General features: G+C 34.9%; 1 protein-coding gene across 7 annotated transcripts in view; it reads right to left on the bottom strand.

The window, feature by feature from the left end:
* Positions 1 to 13,306, bottom strand: part of LOC106878747 (protein bicaudal C homolog 1-B) — a 252,304-nt gene that overhangs the window by 100,329 nt on the left and 138,669 nt on the right. For 4 of the 7 annotated variants that reach the window (XM_052968360.2, XM_052968361.2, XM_052968362.2 and 1 more), the window contains exon 2: positions 3,852 to 3,911. In XM_052968360.2, the coding sequence (XP_052824320.1) occupies positions 3,852 to 3,911 (60 nt within the window). Of the gene's footprint in view, positions 1 to 3,851; positions 3,912 to 5,971; positions 6,100 to 6,654; positions 6,766 to 6,898; positions 7,015 to 13,306 lie in introns of those variants that run through there. The other 3 variants (XM_014928064.3, XM_014928063.3, XM_014928065.3) reach the window with 3 other exon arrangements.

The following is a 13,306-nucleotide window of genomic DNA, read 5'->3' as shown; positions in this document are numbered from 1 at the left end:
TGGAACTGAAGACAGCAGTACAAAAAAAGACTGCAAAAGCATTACCCTAGATATGAAACTTGATGTTTTAAAAAGGCTTTGTGGAAGAAAAAAAATCACCCACATTGCCAAAACATTAAAGCTTGTAGTGTCTACAGTAGAAACTATTTGACAATAGACAGAAAATAAAGTCAAGTGTTCAAGAAGTTACTCCATTAACTGTTCTGACCTCATTTTTTTCATAGATATAATATGGTGTTATAAAATGGAATAGCTCTTAGGTATATGGATTGAGAATGATAATTAATTAAAAACCCAAAAGTTTGTATGATAATTTGTAGAAAAGGTAAGGTGAAACTTATAAAGAAAAACTTTTTCTGGCTAGTAATGACTGGTTTGAAAGGTTTAAGAAGTGCTTGAGTTTATACAACATAAAAATGACTGGTAAAGCTGTCAGTGTTGATACAAGGGTTGCTACTATTATCCTGAGCAGCTGAAATAAAAAAAAAATTATTGCTAAAGGGGGGTTACACACCAGAGCAAGTATTTAATGATGAAGCAGCAGTTTTCAGCTAGAATGTTTATTTCTTAAGAAAAATCAACATCAGGATATAAAGCTTCCAAAAATCATCCAATGCTTATTCTGGGAAGAAATGATACTGATGATATGAATTTAAAATCCCTACATATGTATCACTCTGAAAATGCAAGGGCTTTCAAGGGTTAGGAAAAGTTTAATTTACCTCTGATCTGTCATTTAAATAAGAAGGTATGGATGAAAAAAAGCGTTTTGTAAAAGTGGCTTACAAACATTTTTTTTGTCTTGCTGGAGAAGATACAGTGTGCTCCTTTTAGACAATGCACCAAGTCACTCAGTGCACTTAAGCAAGATTTCTGATGTGAGCATACAATATATCCTTAAGAATACAACTTCTTTGCTCGAGGTAATAAGGGGTGATACTTAACTCCAGGGTATATTATCTGAAAACTTTCAAATGACTTATGAATACAATTGACAGGAAGGATAAACTTACAGATAAAGGGACTCCTGGAAGAAGTTCAACATAATGGATACTATGAATAACATAGCTGAGTCACGGGATGAAATGAAACCAACTATGAATCATGTTTGGAAAAGTGTATGTCCAAACTGTCTCTGATTTTACAAGTTTTCCACAAGCAGGAAGTCTATATCAAATTCAGAAAGATATTGTAACACTTGCAAATGATATTAGGTTCAAAGAAGTTATACAGGATAATGTAGATGAACTAATAGTATCTCATTGTTTATCTGATGCTGTTAGAACAAGAGCAAGCTAATATTACAAATGAGAGTACAGAAATTACACAAAACTCCACTTAAATTAAATGCAAAGAATATTGCTAAACGTTTGGCACTTATACAGGGAAGTCTGCAAGTCTTTTGCTGGTAATACCTCTAATCGCGAACATAATACAATACTAACAAGAGTTTACAATGAGTTCAGTTTCTGAGTTGTACAATGAGACGATGCATCTTAAACATCCAAACAATTTTGGATAAGTTCATCATCATCAACCATCTACTTGATGATCAAAGAACTATAAAATAGAAAATAGTGATCCTCACCGTCCCAATAACTTTCATTCCAAAATCACCATCCCTCATACTCGTCAGCATCTTTTGTTGACCTAGTATAATATTATAATTTTTATTTATTCCCTAAAGTATCTCTCTTCAAATGTTTTTATGTATAAATATTGCACTGTGTATGTTTAGAAACTAGTTTTATACATAAAAGTGGTTGTTGTGTTGCTTGTTGTTTTCTTTTGAAAATGTCTGTAGAAATGCATTATCACTTAATAACATGAATATAAATAGTAATATAAATTTTTCAGGCAAGTGAAATCAAAATCACTGATGTAGCTAATGACAGTACCGCCTGATCGGCACTCGTGCCAGTGGACCATTATAAGCACATCCGAGTGTGATAGTTGCCAGGGCCACGGATTGGCTCTCGCACGTAAAAAGCACCATTCGAGCATGATCATTGCCAGCGTCGCCTTACTGGCACATGTGCTGGTGGCACGTGAAATACATTTGAGTGTGGTTATTGCCAGTGCCGCTGGACTGGCCATTGTGCCAGTGGCATGTAACAGCACCCACTACACTCTTGAAGTGGTTGGCATTAGGAAGGGCATCCAGCTGTAGAAACTTTGCCAGATGATGACGATGATATATGTGTGTGTGTGTGTGTGTGTGTGTGTATATATATATATATATATATATACACACATACACACACATCCACACACTCACATACATATAACAGTTAAAACCAAGAATTAAAAACATTAGTTTTGCTTAGTAGTTATTTGAATCAAAGCCTGAATGGTGCTGAGGTGCTATTTCATTTGCATCTTTCAGAAACTTATCCAATAGATATCAGATGTAACATCCATTCATCTATTCAACCAAAGAAGGTGTCTTAACAATCAGAGAGAGATGAAGAGAAGATCTCTTGTACTCAGTATACCTCTACAACATTGCTATTTTTGCTAGTTATTTTAGCCATGATGAGAGACAATACTAATGATGTAGATTCTGATAACAATAATTACACTTCCCTTCATTGCGAGGAATGGTTTCATACAGACTATGCCATACACATTCACAGTAATTCTTCAGAAAAATAACATTTCCATGACCATTACCAAACTATCACCACCATCACCATCACCACAACTATTATCATCATTTTTAACGTTGCTTTTCTACATTTTATCACCAAATTGTCTTCATCTTTCATCCTCACTTCTCTGAGGTCAGCCCAGCATCCTCAGATCTTGTTTCACAAATACTGTTCCCACAATTAGCTTCTGACCCTCTAGAAAGCTTAAGTATCACCCACAATGTAGAATTGTAAGTAGATATGTACTTTGATACTTGTTAGATACACTAGGGTACTATTAGTAAATATGGAACAATGTTACTGTTGCACACGCAAAAACATGCTGTACTCATAACATAGAGTGGCTCAGGTATAGGGAACAAGGCCATCATTACATAAACAGAAACATCCTGGACTGGTGCCAAAAGAAGACCACCTAAGCGATTAGCAAAGATTCATTCAACAGTACACTTCAACTACTGTTACACACCTCTCCCACTCTTCTTTCCTTCATATGCTACCAACTGATGCTCAAACCAAACACTAAATTGTCTAACCAATATGGGACAAGGAAGAAAGCTCTGAAAAGTCATGGCTACTACTACTACTAATACTAATACAACACACACACACAAACAATGTTCATTTTTCCACAAGGTCAAATGTCTAAGTGCATTCAAACACTTTTTGTGTCGTCTTTGGCCTATATTTACTATGGCTAACTTCTTTCCCAAACTCACAACACTAGTCAGTATTAATCATGCAATGATTGCACATACGTACATACAGATGCAGTCACAGCTATGTGGTTAAGAAGATCATTTCACAATCATGTAGATCCTGGTTCTGTCTTACTGTACGTCACCCTATGTAAATGCTTTCAACCTGAGTTTCAGTCTGAGCCATCCTTGTGAGAAAAATTGGGTAGACAGAAATGGTACAGAAACCCAGCAGATGGATTCTGCCAATTTTTGGGTAAAGGATTTAATTTCTTGTCTGGTTTAATACCACTACCAGATATCTTGATATCTTTAGCAGAGTCTACACTGTTGCAAGAATTCACACCACTGTCATGGTAACCCAGGAGTTACTCTGTTAACCCAAGAGTTCTTCTGTTACCCTACCCACCCATCAGGCTTGGAGAAGGCCTGACAGAAAAGTTTAAGAATGCTACCCATCAGTAAAATCAATGCCAGAATGCAATATTAAAAATTAACTTACTCTGGCAATTTGTCCATCCATTGAGCTGTTTTTCTGGTGAATTGTGCAAATTTTCAGAGACTATAAGAAAATAAAAAAAGCATGTTTGATATGATATAGAATAATGATGAAACAAAGATTTAACAATATTCATGGAGTCGCACAGTCTCTGATAATCATTGATGGAAGCTACCACATCTTATAACATCTCTATAACTACATCAGAAAGGTTAGGGTTACCATATGAGAAATTCTCTTTGCAAACCATAAGGTTCCTGATTCAATTCCTCAGAAGCCTCTGCAAGTGGTTTCTAGCATAGTCTCAAACTGATCAATGCCCACAAATGGAACGTATGCATGAATAAATAGGTAAAAGCATCTATATGTCTGCCTATTTATTCACATATGTGTGTGTGCGTGTGTGTGTGTGGTGTGTGTTTATTCACTATTTTATGTATTTGTCTAACCATCTGTTTGAAGTGAATACAGTATATACAAACTTTAAACTGGTCCATCTAACTTTAAAGACACAAGCACTGACAACATTGGTAATTAATTTATAATGCATTACTCAGTGTTTTTCTTTTTAAATATAATCTTAAGACATCTTTCTTGATGAAAGGGTATGTTCATCACTTACAAGCAAGTATGACTAGCTAACATGTACCATGCATTCACTAATCATTTTAGGTACCTATGTAGTTACAAGCAGGCACAAACACACTCTTGACCTGCCAACCAGGCCCCAGTGGAAACATCCATGATGTGATAGCTGTAGGCAAGAGCTAGCATGAGCAGTTGGATGGGTACCCTTTTTCACATAAATATACTGGAAAAAGTGAAATAAAGTGCCTTGCTCTAGGAGACAGTTTGCCACCTAGCCCAGGATTTGAATCCATGAACTTATGAGCATACAACCAACACTCTAGCCACAGGTCATGTGATGCCTCTACCTTTCTTGATAAACATACAATTTTAGCCTTACTGGAAAAGAATGACATATTGCCAGAACATGCACTGTTATGTAAATTAGATGGACTAATTGAACTGTGTCCTAAGTTGTATCCACTATATTTGGCTCAGATAGATAGATAGATAAATAGATATACATATAGTCAGAGCAATAGACAGACATGTATGCATAAATAGGTAGACATATATAGATGATATAAGGAATGAGAGAGAAATACAGTCTGATTTATAGAAAATAAACCTTATCAAGGATCCAATGTCAGCAAAAATTTAGAAGGAAATAAGCAAATATATATACATAAACCATGGTTTATAATCATTCAAAAGTAAGTAAGAAAATGGTGATATAACATTTAATAAAAATTTATTATCTGCAAAAATCAACCATGACCTCTTACAGCTGTTTCGATTAGGCCTAATAGATTAAATAGTAATTAATAAAATCATTATATTAGGCAAAATCTCATCAGAGGAGTAGAAAAAAGATATACCATAAGGTTTTTAAGTGTTGTATTTTAGAATCATCACAGCAGACTGAGTATTATTTTATGGCTAATATTGGTATGATTCCTGGATTAGGGGTTATAGGTTGTTTTAGTGGGTAATGGATAATATGTGAATATAAGTAGGGTAATAGTGAGTAAATAAATAGAAGTTGATAAGTGAATTACAGTAAATTACAGTATCATATGACTGAGGGGAAAAGGAAGCTATGTCTGGTCACTCAAAATAAAGTGCTCAAAGATAAGTCTGAGAGTGAATAAAAAGTATTTAATCCATAATTTTTAATCTGACAAAATATATATTCTGTCTTGATGAGCCATAGGTGAAACAGAATATACATTTTGCTGGACTAACAATTAAGGATTAAATATTTTTTTATCTATATGTGAGCATGTACTTATTACATATATGTGTATGTATTTATATATGTGTATGTATGTGTATGTGTCTCATTAACATGACACATATGTTTAATAATGGTTTCAAACTTTGGTATGAGGCCAGTAATTTCAGGGGAGGTGGGGGGTTCAACTGGTACTTATTTTATCAACCCTGAAAGGATGAAAGGCAAAGTTGATCTCAGTAGAATTTGAACTCAGAATGTAAAGATGAATAAAATGTCATTAAGCATTTTGCCCAGTGTGCTTATGATTCTGCCAACTCACCTCCTTATGAATGTTTACTAATGCTACTTCATGCATTTCCTTTTTGTTGTTTCGTGTGTGTGTGTGTGTGTGTGTGTGTGTGTTCATATTTATATATGTGCATGCATGTGTATGTATAACATTATTTCTTTAATTGACCCATTTATTATCCAGTGGCCGGACGCATACTTTGTATCATAATCATCACATCTTGTCAACATATAATCAGTTACGTGATAGCTTCAACACCATTATGTTGTTCATATCATTTATAATTGTGACTGCAACACTGTCAAACCATGTGTGTCATAATAATTATGACTTCATCACTATCATACTGAGTATGTCATACATTTATGACTTCAATACTGTCATGGCATGTGTCATACATATTTATGACTTCAGCATTGACATATTGTTTACCATCCCATCCATCCATCTTTGCTCCCTATTTCTGGGAGGGTTGAGAAGCTTGCTTCCCAACCACATGGTTCTGGGTTCAGTACCACTGTGTGGCACCTTGGATAAGTGTCTTCTAATAGAGCCCTGGGCCATCCAAAACCTGGTGAGTAGATTTGGTAGAAGCCAGTTGTATATGTTTGTGCGTTTCCTTCTCTTAACATTGCATGGTTGCTGTAAGTGGATGTCATTCAGTTCCAATATTCTGTGAAGACATGTCTGGCTATGTGGAAATACTAGCTTACCTAGAAACAGTTAAGTGCTGATGACAGGAAGGGATCTAGCTGTTGAAAATTTGCCTCAGTAAGCATGGAAAAGTTGCCTGGTGCAAGCATGGAAAAGTGGATGTTAAAATGAAGATGATGTCTTGTCAGTGACATTCTAGAGAGGATAAAAAAAATAACTCCGGTAAATGATGTAGTTATTTAGCCCGAGGTCGGCACCAACTGAACAAACCAGTGATCAAAGACATTCAAATAATGACCTTACCACCTTATTTACAGTGGTAGTGTATCCCAGATTATATTATCCAGTGAGTCCCTTTTAAGTAAAGAGTTTTTTGAGGGGCCTTTGGCTGTTATTTCTAGTTGATACAGTGACCACAGAGAGGTTCTTTCATTGGAATTACATGTAAAGCTACATAGCTGTCTCAATGTTTCTATAGGTACACAGCTATCTCTATGGCCACACAGCTGTCTCTATAGCTACATTGCCGTCCCTATAGTCACATTGCTGTCTCTATAGTCACATTGCTGCCTCTATAGTTACACAACTGTCTCTATAGTTACATAACTGTCTCTATAGTTACATAACTGTCTCTATAGTTACATAACTGTCTCTACAGCAACATAACTTTCTCAATAGTTACACAACTTTCTCTATAGTTACATAACTTTCTCTATAAGAATATATTTTCCTAGTTATATAGTTGCTTCTATTACTAAAGTATCCATGGTATAGCTGTCTCACTAGTAATATACTAGTTTCTCATTTGATCCTTTATTTACTTCACTATTTTGGTATCTCAACTTTAGCTCTCAGCTATATTTCTTACTGTAGTAAGTGATAAGGGCAACACTATGTGAGTGGTTGGGGACAGATCAATGCCTGTAATCTAATTTACTTAAGTAGGTGATAGGCCTTTTAAACTAACCTACTCAATGGTTTCTGCTACTGTCTCCCCTAGAACTTATTGTTTGTTTATAAGTAAAAGCAGAAAAAACAAAAACATTTTATAACCAGAGGTACATAATGTTTTTTCCCTCATTTTCTACAAGTTGAGTTTTCTACATCTTTATTTCTGAAGAAGTAGAAATCTTTTACAGCCAATTATCAAAATAACAGCAACACTAAGAACTTTAACTGCCTAATGTGTCATTATATCAGAAAATCTCTCGTCCAAACACAGGCAATGTAAATCTTTTTGTGAAATGTCTCTCACTGGAAATTAACTTCTTACTACTTCCTTTTCCGGCAGAACAATAGCATTTAAATTTCCTGTCTGAGAACAGGAAAAGATATTGGTACAATTTACTTCAAAAGTTCATTAATTACATTCCACATTTCAACCTTCAGTATTTTTACATAAATACACAAGTATATATGTCTACACACACATAAATATATAACTGTACATACATACTCACAAGTATATATATATATATATGTATAGTGTGTACACTTATACATACACAAATACACATCTACATGCAGACACTCAATGATAAACATGACTGTGTATATATATATATATATATATATATATATATATATATATATATATATACACACACACACTCTTATATACATATGCAACCTTACAAACACAATATATTTAGATGACATTTCTGGTTATATCATTAAAAATAGCACTATATGTGGTTATACACATGACAAACAGACAGATAAGTTTAAGTTTGTGTAACGCACACAGCCATTTTAGCAGAATTGCTGAAGGTTCAACTGAATGAAATGCAAACATGCTAATTAGGCAATTTCGCCAATGCTTGTTTAGTAATTACTGTTGTAACAAGCACTGAACACTCTTTTAACATGATTTAATTTTGGGCTCTTTCTTGTGATTGTCTTTGCTTTCTATATTTTAATGGTTTGACTGACATTGGTAAAGGTCTGAGAATATTGTATAGTCAGGCTATTATCATATTGAATCTTCTGAAGACAGAAAAACAATATTCTAGGACTAATGAACTGGTAGAATGGTAACAGAATGGTAAAAACTTCAAATTTGATATTTGTCAGTTATAATATATTCAAAGACTACAGTTTGGTAGCTCAAGTCTTACCATGGTCACTAACAAGACCTCGGCACTACAAATTAACAAAACACATCAGTTTTACAATGCTACCACTGCTTGCAACAGTGAACTGTTTGTGTGTATCAGGAATTTCTATAAACATTATGTATCATGGTCAAACACATAATACAGTATCAGTGACAAGATCTCAATGACCAAATTGCCCACTTGCTGACTATTACTCAAGACATTCACTATGTCTACAGAGACAAGGAGTAAGGATAAGAACCAAATGCAGTAGTCAAAATAACCATAAGCTTCATACTGACCAATATCTATCAGTGAAATTTGGTCAGCAAAAGTTGTACAGAATTGTGAGTGTGAGTGTGTACATAACCAATAGGCAAAGGCATGGTTGTGTGGTCAACAAATTTATTTAACAGCCATGTGGTTTCAGGTAAAATCCAACCATGCACAATTTGGATAAGTGTCTTTATTATAGCCTCAGGTTGATGAATGCCTTGTGAGTGAAATTTGCCAGGCAGAAACTGTGCAGAAGCTCATGGTGTGTGTGTGCGTGTGTGTGTTTGTGTGCGTGCATGTCTGTTTTTCATTGATGAAATATGTACACGTCAGTGGGGGAAAACCAATAGAAATGGTATTTTCAAACAAAAATACCTCATGTAGTATCAGTTCCACCCAAACTGCACAAACCTCCCTTACCACTGTCACCATGATAAAAGCAATGAGCCAGTGAATGATCTGTTGATAACACATGTAACTAAGTTATTATTCCCAGAAGACAACATGTGACTAATAAAGCTGTTATTTACAAAACTCTGATATAGAAAATTAACACAAATTTAAACAATCACACTGACAGGGAAATGTTAACCAACTTCAGTTTCCATATTTTATATATTCTCCCTACACTTATATAGCTTCCCATTCTTATAGTTTCCATATTCTTAATATTCTTATCCTCATTGTCATCATCATCATTATTGTTGTTTTAATATCCACTTTTTCATGCTTGTATGAGTCAGACAGATTTTGTTGAGGTGAATTTTCTACAGCTGGATGCCCTTCCTGTTGTTAACCTGCATTTGTTTCTAAGCAAGATAATATTTCCCCATGGTTAGACAGGTTTCCACAAACAACTGAGAACAAAAGACAAGATGGTGATACTTGCAACTTTCATGTGATGTCAAGGCAAAAAGACAGTAACACACACACACACAGAGTGAGATCTCAGTTTACAAACACCTTATCACAAACAAATCAGTTTAGAAACAATTTTTTCGAACATAAAACGTCTCAGGTGATGGATGGCATCTTGAGTGACAAACACACAAGCCTGCAACAGTGCATTCTTGCTCGAATTCACTGTAGCTTCTCTTGAATTTTAGTTTATGAACATTTTGGGTGATGAACAGCTTTCAAGAACAAATTAAATTCATAAGTCGAGGTCCAACTGTATATACACATATGACAGGTTTCTTTGAGTTTCCATCAACCAAATCCACTCACAAGGCTTTGGTCAACCCAGGGTTATAGTAGAAGACATTGACCAAAGTGCTACACAGTGAGACTGATCCCAAAACCATGTGGCAGTTAAACAAACTTCTTACCATGCAGCCATGCTGGTATCTATTCTTATATTCTCCATATTTTTTGAAAATATTTGTACAAGAATTAAGAACGTTTCTTCATGTTTTTTAGAAATACAGTTTTGTAAATATATGCCAATTCCATTGGATGAGTTTCAAGGTAATCAGTGATAGAATGGCCTTCAGAAATGGGAGTTGTTAGCACTGATACAACCAGTTGTTGGCATCAAATAAACCACCACAGACTAACCAGTATCAGGAGTTGTGTAGCAGCAACTATGATTCCAGTGTGTTAAGAAAATGGTTAAGGAACCCTGTGTGTAAGAGAGAGAGGGGGGTATAGAGGGGGAGAGAGAGAGAGAGAGAGAGAGAGAGAGAGAGAGAGAGAGCATACCTACGTGTTTGTTTACATTTTTACTCAACAAAAGTGACTAGATATTAGCGTTGTTGTTGTTACTTCTCTTGTCAACAAATTGTGCTATTGCTTAGAGCTTTGAAGAAGTGTAAAATAAGAGATTTCTTACTTGAGAAACAGCTAAGGGTTAGCAACAGAGAAAGCATGTGACTATAAAACAATGCCTTGATAATATACCTGGGTAGTCCTTGCAAGCATGATAAATATAAAAACAAATTACTACATAAATACACATTCATACATATACATTCACGAACATACACACATACATATATATGTGCAAGCATACAAGCAAACAATTATCATTGTCATTTTACATCTGTCTTCCATGCAGGTATGAGTTTCTTTCAATAGGATCCAGTGGGTTGAAGGACCACAACTTACTTCACTGTCTCAATTTTGGTGTGGTTTTTATGGCTGAATACCCTTCCTAACATCAATCACTTTACAATGTTTTTTAGGCACCAAAACATCATAAGTTCTCACTCTCAGCAAGACTAAAGAGTCCTCTCTCAACTCTATTGTTTCTACTTTACAGAATGTACTGGGTGCTTTTTACTTTTCACTTTATTTATCTACAAGTGCATTTACTATATAAAAAGATTTAATCAAGAGGATAAAGATGAATAAATTATAATCAACTGATAATCAGTCTTTAATTATAAATCAATCAAAAATAAATAATTAATAATCAGTTATTAGTTGTTGACCAATGTGACAAGATGGTAAAATGAACAGTTATTTTGGACAAAATCATCTTTAGACAAAATCAATCAAGCTTTGGACAAAATCAACCATTGACTAGAAATTGGAAACTATTTCAGGAGAATATAGATCGTAGGGGAAACAAGCATAAAATACTGCCAATTAGATCTTACTGAGGTGGTGGTGAGGTGTAGGATGTGAGCATGTCAGAAACCTTTCCTAAGACAAGTATGTGCAGTATGTGTATGACAATGATTAAACAAGCCTATTGTAGTTTATGAACTTTGAATCTTAGCCCTTAATCAGCTAACAAGGAGAGTGAGTACATGGAAACATTCCCCAAACACCCCTACTGTCTTTCAATGTAGCTTTGACCCTATAAATATAAACACGAAATTAGCAATCTTGTAATCTAAGCAATCAGTCAAATAAAACATGCGAAGGTCACAGCTAGAGCCCTGAAGTCAAACAGACTTGACAAGACCCCATACATTCATAGACACACTCAGACTAATCTATCTCAGTCCTTCTTGACAATGTTACTTCATCTGTTTAGGCCTCTTCTCTGTTTATCTTTCAATCAATTAATTACCTAATTGATTTTATCTGATGAAACTAATTCAAAACATCAATGTTCTTCTTTCTCTAAGTATATGACCCTTAAACCAACATATTATCCCCCACCACTGTACCCTCCTCACATTGTTACAACCAGCCAAAAGACATGTGACACACAAGGATGGTGGGTGGGCTACTTTCCCAACCTTCACCACTCAGTTGCTACACAAAACATTACACGCCTCAAGTGTGTAATGGTAACTTTCTTTAATAACAACAACATTGTGTGTGTATGTGTGTATATATACACACACACATGCATGCATAAATACTCCTAATGTTTTTGCTCCTTCCACTCCTACTCCTAAAGAGGTCAAGATGTAATAAATGCGACCTACTTTTGAACTCCTACTCTACTTCAGTAGTTCCTTGTCATTCCACACCCTCTTTATAGAACTAATCAGCCAATCAGATACGAAGAAGCAGAAACTTATCTACAACCATGTCCTTCGTCCACCGCCTCCTCTCTCCATCTTATGCCAGTTTCAAAGTTTACTTTTCCTCCATCACAATCACAACATTTAAAAATAACTTTAAGAAAAACAAAAGCAGAAATCTTTTTTTTTTCTGGTACAATACTGAGAAACCTCTTGTTGCAAGGAAGAACAAACTTCTTTTTCTTTTTAAAGTATTATTAATTAAGCAGGCACCAGAAAATTTGGTGTGCAGAGCTGAATGTAATAACTGATCTGTTGTCATTATTGGTTTTAAAACTGTATTCCATCAATGAGTAGAAATAACATAACAGGTTGTAGCAGTTATTCAATAAACAATATGCTTTGTATCACAGGCTTACACAACATCCTGCCCAGGATGTCTTGTATCTGTCAACATTTAGTTATGTCCTTTTATGTTGTGAATTAAAATCCTGTTAAAGCCAACTTTGTTTCTTCTCCACCTGGAGCTAATAAAAGAAAGTATCAGTTATGTAATGAGATTGATTTTATACTTGGATGATGAAATGCTCTATTAGAATTCCCCACTTCCTGTTGTAATCCTTATTCATACTTATACATGTTCCCTTGAGCATACTGTCTACATAGATCATGTACTCCATTCAATAAACTCTATTTATCTATTCACACTCACACACACACCATATCTGAAACCTATAGATATACATATGTCTTGTTGAGTGCAAGTCAGGATTATTATCATCATCATTTTATGCTCACTTTTTCATGCTGGCATAGGCTGGACAATTTGATAGTATCCAATGAGAAGGATGTCTTGCTCCAGTGTTTCAGTTTTGGCATGGACAAACTAGTTACAGAGTGAACTAGGCACTTAGTAT

Source organism: Octopus bimaculoides, chromosome 5 (assembly GCF_046866305.1).
Source record: "Octopus bimaculoides isolate indiv1 chromosome 5, ASM4686630v1, whole genome shotgun sequence".
Taxonomy (NCBI): Eukaryota; Metazoa; Mollusca; class Cephalopoda; order Octopoda; family Octopodidae; genus Octopus; species Octopus bimaculoides.
The sequence above is the reverse complement of the archived record's forward strand: the minus strand, read 5'-3'. Positions and strand labels throughout refer to the sequence as shown.